The 18,705-nt window shown below is 36.3% G+C and overlaps 1 protein-coding gene across 9 annotated transcripts; it reads left to right on the top strand.

Annotated features, from left to right (window-relative positions):
* The first annotated feature begins 6,985 nt into the window (after positions 1–6,985).
* On the top strand, positions 6,986–17,550 carry LOC136226928 (copper-transporting ATPase PAA1, chloroplastic-like). 9 transcript variants are annotated; one of them, XM_066015619.1, is made up of 8 exons: positions 6,986–7,181; positions 7,529–7,594; positions 8,532–8,785; positions 9,138–9,235; positions 15,819–16,052; positions 16,288–16,386; positions 16,478–16,654; positions 17,337–17,550. In XM_066015619.1, the coding sequence occupies exons 5-8, from the start codon at positions 15,849–15,851 to the stop codon at positions 17,439–17,441; spliced, it is 585 nt and encodes a 194-aa protein (XP_065871691.1). In that variant the 5' UTR covers positions 6,986–7,181; positions 7,529–7,594; positions 8,532–8,785; positions 9,138–9,235; positions 15,819–15,848; the 3' UTR covers positions 17,442–17,550. The 9 variants fall into 9 exon arrangements, 8 of the variants coding, with proteins under 8 accessions (XP_065871691.1, XP_065871690.1, XP_065871695.1 ...); XM_066015618.1 differs by having other exon boundaries at positions 7,361–7,594; XR_010687909.1 differs by lacking the exon at positions 7,529–7,594 and having other exon boundaries at positions 16,304–16,386; positions 16,478–16,627.
* Positions 17,551–18,705: the final 1,155 nt, after the last annotated feature.

The following is an 18,705-nucleotide window of genomic DNA, read 5'->3' as shown; positions in this document are numbered from 1 at the left end:
GCACTGTCCCTGATTTTGGCTCTGCAAAACCATTCTCCACTAAACTCCATAGTCCCTTTGCCCTTAGCAAGTTCTCCATAAGCTCACTCCAGTGATCATGGTGACGATCAAACTGAGGAATCCTCGTTAGAGTCTTGTCGTCACTCATTCTCTCAGTGTTTACTCACTCGGAAGCTGATGCTTCTTCTCTACAAGCCTAGTGAGGGCTCTGATACCAAATGTTGAGTATTTAGAAAGTACTGCAGAAAATACCTAATCAAATGGAGTTATCTTATTGAATGAAAAGCCGAGCTTTTATAAGCCAAATACAAAACAGAATAACAAGAAAATCTGCCCTGTAAACATTTGAAAAGCTAACAACCAGATCTACCAAACTAGATGAAAATACTCTAACAAACTAAGGACCAAGTCAACTATGAAACTACCAACAATTTTTTCTTTAGGACCGAACCAAATTGTACGATCAACTAGATTTAAATTTCAAGGAAAAATAAAATATTATAGATTCATATTTTGCTAAATTATCTCAAGTATGTATATCTATATATATTTCGCATATGTATTTGAGAAATTATTAATTTATAGAGGTAATAATACAATGTATTTATAAAGGGTTGTTTCAGAAAATTATTATCTTATTAATTTATTAAAATTGATCATTTTTTGAACTGGCCCAAATCTGGACAATAAGAAATTATTATTTTAAAGAGTTTATTAATTTATCGATATGTTTTACCCACTCATACATACTTTTTCTTTATACATATACAAAAAAATCTTTGTTTTATTAAAAATAGGAAAATGAGGTGTAGATGTATAAAGTTAATTTAATTGCAAGAAAGTTATCAATTAAATAATAGTTAATGGTTGGTGTTATATAATTCACCTATTCATTTAATAAAAAATTAATTAAGTTATACATTAAGTACCAATAATATAAATAATAAAAATGAATATAAAATTTAATTAAATTATACATTAAGTACCAAGAATACAAATAATATAAACTAAATATAAACATCACTCATTTTAACGTAAAGTTACGCTGTTGGGATTTTAAAGAAAAAATATAAAAAATAAGAAAAAGAATGGCGCTAATGATTTTATTAAATCTATCACTGCCTTCCACAATAAAAAAGATACAAATTGTTAGCCTTTAAAAAGCTTATAATGCAAAATAAAAAAAAGAGATTTTAAAAAAATAATAAAATCCTATATTTTAACCACTAGTTATCATATATTTTGCATTTGAAATACTGAGGCTTCTACTTGTGCTAACAATTTTTTCTACTTTGACCATACTTCTAACAATGACTAGACTCAATAATTTTCAATTTGCTTTTGAAATTTTGGCATTTGAAATACTGAGGCTTCTCCTTATGCTAACAATTTTTTCATATTTTGGAAGCCATTGTTGAGTTTTCTATCAAATACTCACAAATTCCTAAAGATCGATGAAACTCTGATACCAATTGTTAGGATTTTTAAGAAAAATATAAAAGAAAAATAAGAAAAAATGGTGCTTTGGATTTTATTGAATCTGTTAATGCTTTGCAGAATGGAAAAGATACACATTGATAACATTTTTAAAGGCTTACTTATAATGAAACAAAAAAAAAGATTTTAAAGGAAACAATAAAATCCTATATTTTAGTATGTCTTATCCCACTAACAAAATAAAGAACAAAGTAAACCTAACTTAGTAAATAAAACAACAACTTTAAATCAGAAAATTAAAATCTCAATAAACTGCAGCTTTGTTGTGTTCATTTCATTAGAAGTTTTGACAGGTGTACTAATGGATTACGACACTGGATGGATTTTGTGGTGCCTAAGATTCTATAGGATGAATTAGCGAATGTTCTGATTCTCGCATCAGCCTTTCATTCCGTGATGGGGACACTAGTTTGAAGCAGAGTTTTTTTGTTTTAGAAAAATGCACATGGCTTAATTAGTGAGATTGAACATATTTTATATAGTAATTGACTATTTAGTTCTTCATGTTATTGACTAGTTTGTTGATGTTTTCCATAAGAAGCCATCCATAGTTTAGAATCACTTGGATCTTAAACAATGGTGAATTATATATTGCCTGCTTGGTTGCTGAATTTATACTTTTCTTTATCATGGTTATGTTCTCTTCTCAATTCCCATTTTTTAGTTGAAGAATTTTTCAGCACTTAATGGAGTTGTACATGTACAATTTTTCAGGATTTGAACGTTTTGAATTGACTTTTCTTTCCTTTTTCATTTGAATGATGCACAAGGAATTAATTATGAACTTAACCTTGTGGATCGAAAACCTGGATTTCTTGATTATGCTAAAGGCGCTCTTATTGAAGATATTGAAAGTAAACATTGTTGTTCCTTGCTTCTACAGAAGATGTAACACTCTGGTCTAATACTATGTAGATATTGTCCGCTTTGGTCCAATTGGGTCTGAGGGTTTTAAAACACAAGTATTGGATTCAGTTCATTCCTGCCCCATCGTCATCCCTTAGAGTCGCTCCTTGCTCAGGCCTTCTACCCTGGGCCACCCACTCCGGACCGGGTCGCTACATATGATTATATGGAGTAATTGTTGTTCCAAAGTCCAAGTAATCATCATCAACATTGATAATTCTATGGAGTTCATAAATTCATGTGGAGTATGATGCTTCAATAATCTTGTTAGACATTTCTTTTTTCTTTTTAGACTTAAGTGTGGATAAATTGGAAGGGTTTAGTTTTCTTTAAGAATGTTTTTTTTGAAAACCATTTGGGAAATCTGAATAGATCCTGAATATATTCTTACAAGGTCATTATATATAATATATATATATATATATATATATATATATATATATATGAATAAAACATATGTGAATAAATGTGTACAAATCTAGAATATAGTCTTATCAGCTTGCAATGTTAAATAAATTAAAAGATATGTGAATAGATCTAGCTATCCCAAAAAAACCTTAGATGTGCTAATTTTCATTCATATGATGATTTTAACTGAAAAGAAGGTTCATTTTAACTTTATTAATTCATATTCTTACAAGGAAAAACAATGGTAATGAAATTGGAAGAAAATCCATGTCTAGATGTGAGTGCTTCATGTTCCAGGCACTCATGCAACTCAGAAGAAAAATAAGGATATTCAAGCAACGATTGCAGGATGTTGTCGGCGAATAAACTCCCATGTAACTTGAGGTTTAGAATGATAAATCTCTTATTATTGTTAACATGTTTGTTTTTCTTGTTAAATTTGCATTATTTAAACTCAAAAACTTGATGTTTTTATATTGGTTCATTGTGTTCTCAAGTTGCATGTTCAACTGCTATATTCAAATGCTATATAGCAATGATAAACTTCCATAGCTAATGACTTGTAGAAAAATGATTCATGCATATGTGTTGTTATGCTTAGGTATTTGATTTGTTACTATTACTAATGACTTCCATAGCTAATGACTTGTATACTATAATTTCTGTTGTTATTCTTAGGTATTTGATTTGTTACATGCATATGTGTTCCATGATCTTTAGAATTCATGGGAATTAATTCATGGGAATTAATATACAAACAATAGTTGCATACAAAATGGTGAATATATTCTTATAATACCAAATTGAGCAATAATATAATAGTTAAATACATGTGTTGAACTTTATATTCTCTTCAATAAATGTAGAAATGCACTTGTCAAAAGAATTACTCTTATTATTTGCAATTGTTCAACTAAAGATTTGAGAATAGCCTTAAGTTTAGTATGAACTATTTGAGAAGCTCTAATATATACATGTACATATACATAGACAAGTGCATGCCTAGATACATATATACATGTAATTTGCATCATCCATGTCACAACCTGAAATATTTTAGATATAGTGCTTCAAATTAAACTTTATATAGTGACAAATTAGTTAAAAATGATTATCTGCATGCAGGTCGCATCACAAACAGCAGTGGTTCCAGAGTTGCAATCATTTCCATAATCTGAAGTACATGTCCCATACAGCAGTTCAGCAATCCCAAAAATCCCAAAATCTCTCTTCATAAAACCCTACAGCAGTTTCAGCAATTTAATCATCTCAATTCCAGCTACAAAGAAAGCCAAACCCAGAAGCTTTTGTCCCCAAAGTCCTCAGCGGAGAAGGAGAAAAAAGACCCAAATGAAGAAAATGGTCTAGACATGGAGAATCATTCATGGACTCAAACTCTGGAAGAGCTAACTATTTCAATTCAAGTTCCTCCTGCTACCAATGCTGAAGATGAACCTCAAAAGAGCCCCAAAAAGATCGTTCGCGTACAAAAAAAGAAGATAATGGGACAATTAGGAGAAGAAGCGGCGTTTCAGAATCTGTCTCAGAATGCAGAAACATCCTTGCTGTAGTTCAAGGCAATCTTCCTAGGACAGCAGAACATGGAGTGACTAACCCGAAAAGCGTTCAGGATTCCGAAACTGATTTTGCAAGACAGCAAGGGGACTCACTCATTGCTTGCCTTGGAAATATAGTGAGCATTCTTAACAACTTTCCTTGTACTGTAGTTGTTGGAAACTACTGGGAATATCACCTCCACATCCTTACTGTAAAGACAATGAGCAATAAAAAATTGAAATTATTAACACAATAACAATAAACAACACAACGACTTACTTATCGCCAAGAGCAAAGATCCCGTTTTTCTTTATAATTCCATCATCTAAAGACAAAGCTCCTTATGCATGGAAGAGCATGAAGCATATCAGTTTTGGTTTTATAGACTTGGAGGTGTGAAAAAAGGGTATAGAATAATGTCTCTCTAAGACCATGTCCATTTGCAGTTACACATGACAAATTTCCAGCCTCCATATTGATCATGTGTACTGCCAAAATTTTGGCTTTGGAAGAGCTATCTTCTTTTGTGGATCACTATGTATGAAACCTCCTGTATATGGCCTAATACAAAATATTATAGTCAAACATCTAGATATAAAAATGTAGTCTTGCCTGGAGTCTTCTGGAGAGGTAACTAGAAAACGGCCACTAATAGAAGATCCAAGGTCATGAAGGCCACCAACTCTATTTATCTTGCGTTCTTCGTAAATCTCTAAAGCCTTCACACTTTCAGAAGTGATTTTCAAAAGATTTATTGATAAAGGTTCCTTTAATTTTCAAACTACCAACTAAAAGTGATTTTCTCTTCAATAAGGACAACTTTAAGGACAACTTAAATGATAGACATAGATAAACATAAACACACATATAATCCTCTAATGCACAAATATTCATCTATAAATTCACACAAGTTGTCAAAACTCAGAAAAAAAGCGCTTCTTGAAATTAGAACTCAGATGTTCAAAATCTTAGAAAATACTCTCTCTTGATGAAAGAAAAACAGGTTGGAAAATCAGAGGATGATACAGATAATACATTAATTAGGAGTAAAAGAGAACTGCCATATTGAAATAGTAATTTAGATCTTGAGAATTCCTGTTAAAACATAAAATCAAGAGAGAAAAAGTAGAAAGATTTACCAGAGAATTAGGGATTAATGTAGAAGATCATTTGTATGGGTTCATAACTATCAGGTGCAACAGGAGATGGATTGCATCCCATCAACAACAAAACAAGTTTCCATGGATCTTATCTCATCAGATTCAGATCCAGAGGACTTACATCGGGCTGGCCAGAAGGAGGAGTGAGTCATGGCACGGCAGAGAACACTCATCCCTCAAAAATCATAAAGTTTGAGAATTGCTTATGTAGGGTTACAAACACTTATTAATATTGAAAATCACTCTTGTCTCATTTAATTAACCTAATATTTTAAGAATTCTTGAATTGGTAATTTGGTAAGAGTATATCAAATTAGAAGAGTAACAAGTCATTTTGATATGTCAAACTTATAATATTTTATTTTTTTTTATAATTTTAATATATTTAGAACCAAATTCATCCTACATAGTTGTATAAGGGGCTTTCATACTATGTCTGTTTTAATTAAAAAAATATTTTAAGAATTTGAAAGCTTGAATTGGCAATTTGGTAAGAAGAGTGACACAACATTTTGAACTGTCAAACTTATAAAATTTAAATTTTTTATTTCACTAATTTTTGAATTCTATTTATTAATTACTAATTATTACTTTAATCTATTTAGAACCAAATTCACCACATGTAGTCCGTAAGTGGTAGTATTTATATTATGTCCTTGTGAATAAATTTTTATTAAACAATATTTTAAGAATTAAAAAAAAACTAAATTTGAAGACTTTAACTTCTTTCAATACTTATTTATCCGAACGTTGGAAGTTTCATAAATTAACAAAATTTGATAAAGATTTGTTCACGATAGAATGAAACTTAAGTAAAAACGTTACTGAATTTTCTTAAACTTTATCATATAAATATATAGATTACAGGTAAGAATGACACCAACCATCAATATTCTATTTTCTTGTAAAAATATGATAAATCTAAATCATTATTTTTATATTAACAAAAATTGTGATTATCTCATTTCTAAATTCACTTAAATAGAGGTTATTTTGGTGGTGAAGGCTTCACTGAAAAAATATAGTGGATTTCTCTAGCATGTAAGGGACGGGTGATCACGTTTATTATCCTCCTAGGGGCCAATTGTCTTGCTTCTTTTTCCTTTTCTTGCTTGCCTCCATCATCGTTTTCTGAACAAGTCCAACTTATACCACTTTCCGCCATTTTCTCGAGCTCCACAGCTAGTTCACTACAAGAAAAACAAGTAATAATGACCAAAACTTAATGAGTGTATAATAAACCATCATTAAAAGCATTAGTATTTATAATTTTAATGATAGGAATATCTTTAGTGATCAAATATTGCATTTTTCAGTAACTTAAACAAAATTCCGCTCATTATATCATTTCCAAAATTTATGGAGGCAAAGTTCCCACCAAAATAAAACAAAAATAAGTGATAATAAATAAAAAACAAATAAAACCCTAAAAGCACATCGTTTCTCTCTCCCTATCTCATAAAGAGAAAGCCCCTTTACACAGACTACTTTCGACTCTGCTTCCGCCTCCGCCTCCGCCTCCGCCTCTGCCTTTGCCTCCGCTTCAGCCTCGAATTCATCTTATACTAGCGGTATATTATTGGTATAAGGATCTCTGGTCCACCTTCTAGGGCGGTTCTCAGACTCGTTGCGGCTGAGAGATGAAGAAACTTGGTATGCTTTTCTAACACCCTTCTTTTCTTCTTCTGTTCCTCCTTAAACATATTTTTACCTTTCCATTATCTTAGATTTCACCCTAATCATTATTTAGCAAGACATCACATTTTCTACTGATTGTAGATTCTATTGAAATTTGAGGATTTTATGGATGATATGTGATGATCCCTGAACAGAACATGAAATCCACCATCTATATCCGGGATGGATTTCCTTTTGAAATTGAGGATGCTGGTTGGGGCGTACCTCTTTCAGGGATGTCCTGAAGTGAGAGAATTCGTGTTTATGTTGATTCATTGCATGGAAATTGATAAGTTTCATCCACCAGCTCTATTTTTGTTTAGGCTTTTCTTCAGTAAAGCCGGCAATCCCCATTGTCTATATCATTCCATGAGGCTTGAAGTGGCTCTGTAAGTTCCTTCATCACAAAAAATTGTTGTCATTGAATTGTTTAATATGGAAGTCATATATGATTTGTGTGTCCTTGAGCCTTTTGTTTTTTATGACCCCTGAACAGAAATTGTAACCCACGGTCTTTGTCCTGGATAGATTTTCTTTTGAAATTGAGGATGCTGGTTGGGGCGTATCTCATTGAAGGATGTCCGGAAGTGAGAGAATTCATGTTTATGTTGATTCATTGTAAGGAAATTCATAAGTTTCATCCTTGAGCCTTTTCTTTTTTTATGATCCCTGAACACAAATTGAAACTCACTGTCTTTGTCCTGGATGGATTTCCTTTTGAAATTGAGGATGCTGGTTGGGGCGTATCTCTTCGAGGGATGTCCGGAAGTGAGAGAATTCGTGTTTATGTTGATTCATTGCAAGGAAATTCATAAGTGTCATCCACAAGCTTTATATTTGTTTAGGCTTTTCTTCAGTAAAGCTGGCCATCCCCATTGTCTATATCGTTCCATGAGGCTTGAAGTGGCTTTATAAGTTCCTTCATCACAAACTTTTTTTGTCATTGAATTGTTTAATATGGAAGTCATAGATGATTTGTGTGTCCTTGAGCCTTTTGTTTTTTATGATCCCTGAACAGAACTTGAAACCACCATCTTCGTCCTGGATAGATTTTCTTTTGAAATTGAGGATGCTGGTTGGGGGCAGTGAGAGAATTCGTGTTTATGTTGATTCATTGCAGGGAAATTCATAAGTTTTATCCACAAGCTTTATATTTGTTTAGGCTTTTCTTTAGTAAAGCCGGCCATGAGCATCTTATGTACTGCTTGAAGTGGCTTTATAAGTTTCTTCATCATAAAAAAATTGTTGTCGTTGCATTGTTTAATATGGAAGTCATATTTTATATGTGTGTCCTTGATCCTTTTGTTTTCAATGATCCCTGAACAGAAATTGAGACGCCTCCCTCTTATCCCGCCTGGATTTCCTTTTGAACTTTGGGATGGTGGTTGGAAGGTATATCTTCATAGGTTGTACCGAGATGAGAGGGTCTGTGTGCATCTTGTTCCAGGCTTGGGAAATTTCAATAATCCTCCACATATTGATATGACTGTCTCTGTTTTGAGAAGGGATAGTCTGCATCTGTAGTTCACAATGAGAGCTGAAGAAGGCAAGGGGATATCTATTTCCAGTGTTGGGGTCAGGTATTAAAGCCATACTTAAATTTATAGTTTCAATCAGTGGCGGAGCCAGGAATTTAGATTTGGGGGGCTAATCTTAGCCGTGGGTTATGAGACCGTTTGGAGATGTTAATAAGTAATATTCATGAACATGTCGAAGGTTTACTCTAGTTTTCCAAATTTGGCATGTGAAACCATGTTCTAAGACATCATCCATAAATAATTGCTATTCGATAGCTTGCTGTCAATAAAAGAATGATTCGGACTGATGTTGAATAAGTTTAAAGGGGATGAAAGATCAAGACTGTTAGGTATGATGGAAGTTCTTTTACTTGGAGCTTGAATCCGCGTTTTCTTTTTTATCTTGATACTGCAGGTGGCAGATGGAACATTCTTGGAGGAACCAGGGTCTGGTGCAGTAGCCTTAATTGAGAACAAGAGAGTGTCTGTTGGAACACTAGATTGGGTCCAGAGGTATTTTACATATTCTCTTCTTGCACACATATGCATGTTCCATGTAACTGTATCTTAGAGGAATTCAAATTTGTTGGCAAACACCTGATTGCTCTTGCAACACCTAAGATTTCCTGTGCTGCTTTTGAAATGCCTAGCAACATAATATCATATTGTTCTACTTTATGCTTTATATAAGTCTTTGATTATCGTATTATTTCCCCTCTGACTTGTTGGACATGTCAGCTTTAGCTTTTGGGTCATATGGGTCATATGGTTGTTGGACATGTTAAATACCTATCAGCTTTAGCTTTTGGGTCATATGGTTGTTGGACATGTTAAATACCCCACATGCTTAATTGATGAGCTATATGGCTCCTATATATGTCAGACAATCTGTTGAGAATACTCAAATTAAGAAAAGATTAACAGAAAGAGAAGAGAAAAATAACAGATAGTTCTAATTACTCAGAAAGTCTCAACAGCCAATACACCAAAGAAAGGATTTCCAGGAAACCCTCCTCCCTCACTAAGCTAACGCTAGGAGCCAAAATAGAGAAATCTCATGATGAAATCTCAGTACACACACCCCTGTAAATAACTACCTGGAACATTCTCCAAGGCAGTAACTAACTATTGCCAGCTCACTACATTTTACCCTTTACTGCCCATAATACCCTTGGGTCTCCTAGAGTACACTTTCCACATTTTAGGCCCATCACTAGAATGAACCAAGGTAGAAGAATTAACTTGATGATTTGTATCATTACCCCCGCCATCTATAAGAGTCTTGTCCTCAAGACGAAGACCCGGAAATTGACTTTGAATTGACAATGCATCTTCCCACGTAGCCTCTTCAAGGGGCTTATTTTTCCATTGAATTAACCATTGCACCATTGAGTCACCCTCCTGCAAAACAGATCGTGTAGCCAGAATACCTTCCGGTGCACAGTGGTCTGAAATTTCTAGCTCTAACTCCTTTGGTAAAACACTTTCTACCTCATTGGAAAGCACTGCCTTCTTAAGAAGGGAGACATGAAAAACCGGATGAATTTTCGAAGAAGGAGGCAACTCCAATTTGTAGGCCACAGGGCCAATCTGCTCCACTATCTTGAAAGGGCCGAAATATTTCGCTGCCAGCTTCTGATTGATACGTTGAGCGACTGATATTTCACGGTATGGCTTAAGCTTCAAATAAACCCACTCTCCGACACCAAAACTCACATCTCTAAGCTTCTTGTCAGCTTGTTCTTTCATACGACTTTGAGCGCGATGTAAATGAGACTTTAATTGCTTTAGTGCCTCATCCCTATCTTTCAAGTCTTGACTCACTGCTTCCACCCGAATTTCCCCCGGAATATACTGCACGACGGAAGGAGGAGCTCGCCCATACACAATCTCAAAAGGAGACAGACCCGTAAACTCAGCCCACGGAATCCACAAAGACCAATTACGGGGCTGATTAATGGCGAAGCAACGAAGATATACTTCCAAACACCGATTGATAACTTCAGTTTGCCCATCGGATTCCGGGTGATACGAAGAACTCATATGCAATTGTGTCCCTTGAGAGCGAAAAATTTCTTGCCAAAAGTGACTGAGGAATACAGGATCTCGATCACTTAAAATAGACTTGGGCAGCCCATGGAGACGAACCACCTCCCGAACAAAAGTATCGGCAATCATACGAGCCGAATAAGGATGCTTTAAAAGAATAAAGTGGCTGTACTTAGACAGCCTGTCCACTACCACCAAAACAGCGTCAAATCCTCTCGACTTTGGCAAACCCAAGATAAAATCCATCGACACATGATCCCATATAACATCCGGAATCTCCAAGGGTTGTAAAAGACCACCTGGTGCCAAAGAACTAGCTTTACAACGTTGGCAAATATCACAAGATTGAACATAACGTTGGACCACTGCACTCATGCCTGGCCAATAAATGTTGGCTGCCAAACGACGATAGGTGCGATAATAACCCGAATGACCACCCAAAGCGGTCTTATGGAATTCATCCAATAACAGGGGAATGAATTTAGAAGTTTTGGGAATTACTAACCGCATTTTGTAATATAGGACTCCTTGACGTAATGAATATCCTGGATGACTGTTAGAATTTTGCTGTAAATCACGGACAAGAAGTTGTAACTGAGGATCTGCCTGTGCTTCCGCCACTAATTGAGCTCCTTGAACCCAAACTGGACTAGAGAGTAAAGCAGAAAACTCTCCATCTTCATCTCGACGTGATAAAGCATCTTCTGCCCGATTCTCCTTACCTGGTTTATAACATATGTCAAAATTATACCCCAGCAGCTTTGCAACCCAATTCTGCTGATCGGGAGTTGTGATGCGTTGATGGAGTAGATGACGCAAACTTTTCTGATCCGTATATACCACAAAATGTGTACCTAATAAATATGAGCGCCAATGTTGCACTGCCAACACTAGAGCCATAATCTCCCTTTCGTAAGCGGATTTCATTAGATTACCAGGAGACAAGGCTTTACTAAAGAAGGCAATAGGATACTGATGTTGCATTAAGACAGCCCCAATTCCACGGCCTGATGCATCACACTCCACAACAAACGGAATAGAAAAATCGGGGAAGGACAATACAGGAGCTGTCACCATAGCTTTCTTTAAATTTTCAAAAGCTTCTTGAGCTACAGAAGTCCAACTGAAAGAATTCTTCCGAGTGAGATCAGTCAATGGTTTAGCTATGCTACCGTAATTGCGGATGAATTTTCGATAACACCCCGTAAGACCAAGAAATCCCCTGACGCCCTTGACTTGTTTAGGGATAGGCCAATCCTAAACTGCTTGAATCTTTGTAGGATCCATGGACACTCCCCGTCCATCAATGATATGACCCAAATATTCCACCGAAGATTTGCCAATAACACAGTTCTTCTCGTTCACCCTAAAGTGATTGTCAGCCAGAATTTGTAATGCCACAGATAAATCTTGTAAGTGTTGGGACCAAGTTGGGCTGTAAATGAGAATGTCGTCAAAGAAAACCACAATGAACCGAGAAGGAAAGGCCGAAAAATATCATTCATCACTGCCTGAAAGGTCGCCGGAGCGTTTGTGAGCCCAAAAGGCATTACGAGGTACTCGTAATGCCCATCATGTGTTCGAAAAGCTGTCCGCTCGACACTCTCCGGCTGCATACGAATCTGATTATACCCCGCCATCAAATCCAATTTAGAAAACCATTTAGCTCCTTTTAACTCATCAATTAGCTCATCCACCACCGGAATCGGATATTTGTCAGCAATTGTGGCCTTATTCAAGGCGCGATAATCTACACACATACGCCAAGATAGATCCTTCTTTTTAACCAAAATCACAAGACTGGAAAATGCACTTCTACTTCGTCGAATGAACTCCCCTAGATAACATATCAGTTACCTGCCTTTCAATCTCCTCCTTTTGTGCGTGAGGATAGCGATAAGGGCGGACACACACAGGACCTTGCCCCTGAAGAAAATTAATGGCGTGATCATAAGTGCGAGATGGAGGCAGCCCTTTAGGTTCCTGGAAAATATCTTTGAAACTGGACAATAATTGTTGTAATTGTTCACCTTGCAAGGAATTGAGAGCGCAGTGGTGTGACTCGTGGTTCGCCTCATGCATAAGGACCTGAAACATTGAAACATTGTGTTTTTGGCTGAGCCATCCTTTCAAGGACTCGTGACCCCCAACCCGAGATGAAACTCCATTCAATTGTACCATAGTGCCTTGGTAATTGAATTTCATATACTGAAGATCCCAATGGTGGGTGACTTCCCCTAACGTCTTCAGCCACTCAATTTCGAGAACCATATCCAAATTTCCCATGTCAAACAACAAAGCATCAACAGTGAACTCCAAGGTTCCCAAAGTCATCTGCAGGGAAACACATTTTTTATTTATCAACACCCGATGCCCATCACCAAGTTTGATGTTGATACCCGAAAATTGAGTAGAAGGAATTGCCAAAGCGTGAACTAATTTACGGCTAACAAAATTATGTGTAGCCTCGCTATCAACCAACACAGTAATCGGAATATCTTTAATGGCACCCTCTAATTTCAGTGTTTTGATTCCCTGGGCAGGTTCCTCACTAGCACCCTGAAATTCTAACACCTGACATTCTCCTTCTTCTGTCAAACTTGAATCTGGTGGCAATTTTTCTTCTTCTTCCAAACACAACATTTCTCCATCATCTGACACCAACTCATCCTCTCCCAACAAAATCACTCACAACTTCCCTTTTGGACATTTATGTGCAGGACCGTACTGTTGGCCACATCGGTAGCACAGCCCTTTACGGCGTCGTTCTTCCCACTCAGATTTGGTGAGGGATCACAATCCTCTGCTAGGGTTTGAATTTGCAGTTCGAAATCCCTTGAAATCTTCTACTCGTTTTTGCGTTTCTGGTTGATGGGAGACTGTGCGCATCGAAGAGGAATTATTTAGGGTTCGGATAGGAGATTGGGTCCCTCCTTTAAAATCAGCCCGTGGATACTGACCCGTTTTCCACTCGGGTCGGTGCGACCCAGAATATGAAGACTTAGCGTGCAACAATTCTTCCCTACGAAATCGCCCAGCCGCCCCTTGTCGCTCCGATGGATTCAACATTTCCTCCACATCCTTAGCAAGATACATAGCCTCTAGACGCGTTGACGGACGATGAGGACGGACCCAGCGTTTCACCTCACTACTCAATCCTCCCAAAAAATAACCCAGAGATTGGGCTTCTGAGAGACGTGGTACCAACGACAATAGGTATTCAAATTCTTCAATGTAGTCATGAATGTCACCTGTTTGCTGCATCGTAGATAATTTCTCATAAGGATTTTGAATCTCTAAGCCACTGCAACGCTGTAGAAGTTCCCCGGTGAATTGAGCCCATGTCAAAGATTCGTAAACTTCCTTCACCACCGTGAACCAATGGTGAGCCACCCCGTCATACTAAGTTGAGCCAATCTGACTTGCATCTCTGCCGGCGTTCCGTGTATTTCGAAATATAATTCCGCCTTGGAAATCCATCCGCGTGGGTCATACCCATAAAATTCAGGAAGTTTAATTTTCTTGGCTGCTACATGAAACTCGTTGCCTCCTTGAGATTGAATGTGGGAGAAAGAAGAACCGAACGGTGGACCGGTAGGCTTATGACCCATAGGAATTTCAAAACCCCCACCAGAGGAATTGTTAAGGATTCCTGATGAAGCTCTTTCTTCTCCTGTAGCTTGTTTGCCCTGTTGCTTTACCCAGGTTGTAATGAAGGTACGAAATTCCTCTTGCTTTAGTTTATCTGCTTCCAACGATTGAATGGACTCTTTGATTGCCTTCACATCTATCTGTAACACTCCAATCTGCTCCTCATGAGAATCCAAACGTGACTGAGTTCTGGTTTCCATAGATGGAAGATCTATTCTTCCCATGAACAATCCGGCAGGTCGGACCAATGTTGAGAATACTCAATTTAAGAAAAGATTAACAGAAAGAGAAGAGAAAAATAACAGATAGTTCTAATTACTCAAAGAAAGTCTCAACAGCCAATACACCAAAGAAAGGATTTCCAGGAAACCCTCCTCCCTCACTAAGCTAACGCTAGGAGCCAAAATAGAGAAATCTCATGATGAAATCTCAGTACACACGCCCCCTGTAAATAACTACCTGGAACATTCTCCAAGGCAGTAACTAATTATTGCCAGCTCACTACATTTTACCCTTTACTGCCCATAATACCCTTGGGTCTCCTAGAGTACACTTTCCACATTTTAGGCCCATCACTAGAATGAACCAAGGTAGAAGAATTAACTTGATGATTTGTATCACAATCCTCCTCTTTTGAGGTTCTTTTGGGGTGAGTTAGGTCCTTGTTTGTATGGTATCAAAGCCTCTTAGACCAACTCAGTATGGGATAAGTGTCTATTTGGGAAAGCTATAGTAAAAGCTGCTCAGGCTGTCAATTTGCAAAGTCCAGAGGTACATTCAAAGCTTAAAGAATTTGACTGTCAATTTCATATTCATTTCTACTCAAATGTTAGACGTTCATGGCCCCTCAATCAGCATGTAGTTTGCATTATATTGTTGACTATGGAAAACTGGAACTGCTTTAGTTATTTGTTTTGGTTTTTACTTAAAGGAATGAATTTTCAGCCTGCAACTTCCATTGTATTTATAAGAATCAGAAGATTGAATGGAAGCATGTGTATTGGGATCTGCAATGCTTCTAAATTTTAAATGGAAATAAAAAGATCATTATGTTTTTTAACACGATATTGAAAATTGTATTGGTAATGGTAGTGCACTGGTCTGTCTCTCATTTCTCCTGCTTACTATGTCAACTACGTTGTTAATAAGGTATCTTATTTGTTGCTATAAAAATTTGCCTGGGTTTGATTTCCTAGTGAATTAGTATAATATGATACTATAATTAAAAGAATGATAAAGAGCTACATGTATGAAATGAACCAGCCATATTTCTTAAAAAAATATTTTATGTTACTTTCTAGAAACGGCATGGTTGTTTTAAATGCGTTATTAGGTTAGGCTTGCAAGTTATGTAATCAGCTAATTCTGAATTGTTGGATGGATGCTGTATGAACAGGGTTGGAAGGCCTTCTTTGAGGAGCCAATTATGTTAATAGCTTTTGTGTTGCTAGGGAGGAATCTTGAACAAAGAGCTAAAATTAAAGCAACCGGTGACATGACAGGACTCCTAAGTATTTTACCTTCAAAAGCTCGTCTTTTGGTTCATAGTGATGCAACACATGCAGGCACCAGTGTTGAAGTTCCTAGTAGTAGTCTCTCTGTTAGAGACCAAATTGTCGTACTGCCTGAAGTAAAGGACTTTGGTTTCTTCCTATATAGCCTTTGTGCATCTTGCATTTATTCAGTTATCTGATTAACAAGCTTATTTTTTCCATAGATTCTCTCTTTTAATTCTAGCATCAATGCTAAATGTTTTATTTGTTACTACATTATTTTCCTCTTCCCAGTTTATCATGCATTGCTTCCTATGGTGAATTTTTTCAAGTTGAAGCTTGGCATGTGTATTGATTGTTCTCTTGATTTAGGACGGTGTCCCAGCAGATGGGATTGTTACAGGTGGTCGAAGCACCATTAATGAATCAAGTTTCACAGGGGAGCCGTTGCCAGTGACAAAACTACCCGGGGTATCTTCTCCAGTCACATACAACTAATTTTCACTCCACTCCATACCTTTCTGCAAATTTTCTAATCATGCTTGAATTATTCTTATGCTAGAGTCAAGTAGCAGCTGGAAGCATAAACCTTAATGGAACTCTAACAGTTGAAGTGCAGAGACCGGGTGGCGAGACTGACATCGGAGACATTGTTCGTTTGGTAGAAGAACCGCAAAGCAGAGAAGCTCCTGTGCAACGGCTAGCAGACAAGGTCTCTTCTAGTTGCTGGGATGCACAGGTACAATAATTGACATTATTTTACCTTAGGATCATTGATGCATAGTTGCATCATTTCTTTGCCTTTTCCTGAGATTAGGATGCTTTTCTCTTAGGCAGTGATAGGTTCCCAACCTGAACTGATATATCTAATTACATAGATTGTCACTGTCAATAAAACAATTATTTTTTACTGGAGAGTATCTGAAACAGTTTGTTTTTTGAAGTATTTAATGGCTGTATAGATATTAATGTCTTTGATATTTTAGGTTTTTATGTATAGATTATTTGTGTTCATCTTGGCAGTGTCATTCAATTATGGGCTTGTTTTCTTAATATTTCCCTCTTTCATCTTTTTTTTACTGATTATTTTTCCATTTAAAGTCTCTGATTTGGTACCCAAAGTGCAAATGAACGAGAAGAGTGTTCACATGAAAACATGTTATTAGTAGTGATGTATTCATGGAATTTACCCTGCTCGGTTCTCCTAATCCATTTCACCATGGGAATCCCATTTCACTGGCTCTGCAGCTCTCTTGCAGCGTTTTGGTATGGCACTCAGTAATATCTAATTCTCTAGTCATCTGGTGATGTTGCTTCTGCAGAAAGCTGCTCAATGTTGAGATCTTGAAATTGAAATATTGTTGGTCACCTCATTATCCGATCTGTTTGACACTGATGAATACTGATGAATATCATTGCAGGTTATTGCTTGTCCATGTGCACTCGGACTAGCTACACCTACTGCAGTGCTGGTATATACTCTCCATGCTACCCCTTTCAGGATGGATAATTACAAAAATATTTAGAGATTTTGGTCGTTCATAGCCTTCATTTTCTTCCCATTTTCCTTCCCTCTTGTGTTTTTTAATTGTTTCTCTAAAAATTTTTTTGTGGAATACATGATTTGTGTACATTGGCATTGATTTCTATAATAGGTAATTCTATGTCTCTGCTATAAGGGGTTTTTTACAGGGTCTCAAATCTTAAAACAAGAGATCACTCATGGCTATCAAGAGGTTTTTACAGGGTTTCAGATCTTGAAATAAGTGATTATCTCATGGCTATTTGTTTGCATACTGATTCAATTTTATCAATGTTTATATAATATAGTCATATATTTACTTCTTTTTTAACCGTATTTTGGAATTATTTAAGTTATTTTAATTTATTTGAGAGTTGAATTACCTAATTTAGAGTAGCTCCCTTCAATCCAAATCAGATTTTTAATCATTATAAATAATTTTAGTAATAGGCTTTTTAATTATTATAAATATTTCTAATGAGTGGATTTTAAATCATTGTAAATATTTCTAATGAGTGTATTTTTAATTATTATAAATACTTATAATGAGTGTATTTTTAATCATTATAAATACTTTTAATGAGTGTATTTTTTAATCATTATACATACTTTTGGTAAGGGTAAATGTCCACTCATTGTAAGTTAATAATGAGCGAAATTATTCCGCTCATTAATACTTTTAGTAAGAAAGGCTTCCTCAAGGAGAATATTCCGCTCATTAAAAACATTTAATGAGTGGAATTAGACTTTTAGTGATGGTATTACCTGTCATTAAATCCCTTTTTTCTTGTAGTGTAGTTGTTAGCAATCTTTTGTTTCATGGCCTTTACTCTTGTGAAAGTTGAAGTATTTTTCGTTGCTTCGGCTGTTTTTGACTTTAGGTGGGTATTGGATTCGAATTTTATTATCCTCTATCCAAAAGAGCATTTCTTTGTAAGGGGTGTTAAAGGGATTTCATACCCTATGCCTCTGCTCCCGAAGCCTGTTAGAGGTCGCCCACCCCTCTCTTCCTTTCCAGGACGCCTATGAGTGTTGGGGACCTTCTCTCTTCAAAGCAATGGGTTTGGCTTGTGCTCGTCCCAACGAGTGTAGTCTGTGGCTCTATTCATAAGCTCTTGGAAATCTTTTAGTCGAGCGGTGGTGATGTTTTGCTGAAGCTCCCGACTTCGGCAATTTCTCTCGAAGGCATCAATAGCTCTGCCCACATTAAATTCTTTTACCTGATCAATTGCCATGTCCTGGAACTTCTTAATCAATTGACCAAAGAT

The sequence above is a fragment of the Euphorbia lathyris genome, chromosome 4 (assembly GCF_963576675.1).
Source record: "Euphorbia lathyris chromosome 4, ddEupLath1.1, whole genome shotgun sequence".
Lineage (NCBI taxonomy): Eukaryota > Viridiplantae > Streptophyta > Magnoliopsida > Malpighiales > Euphorbiaceae > Euphorbia > Euphorbia lathyris.
This window is presented reverse-complemented; position numbering and strand designations above follow the sequence as displayed.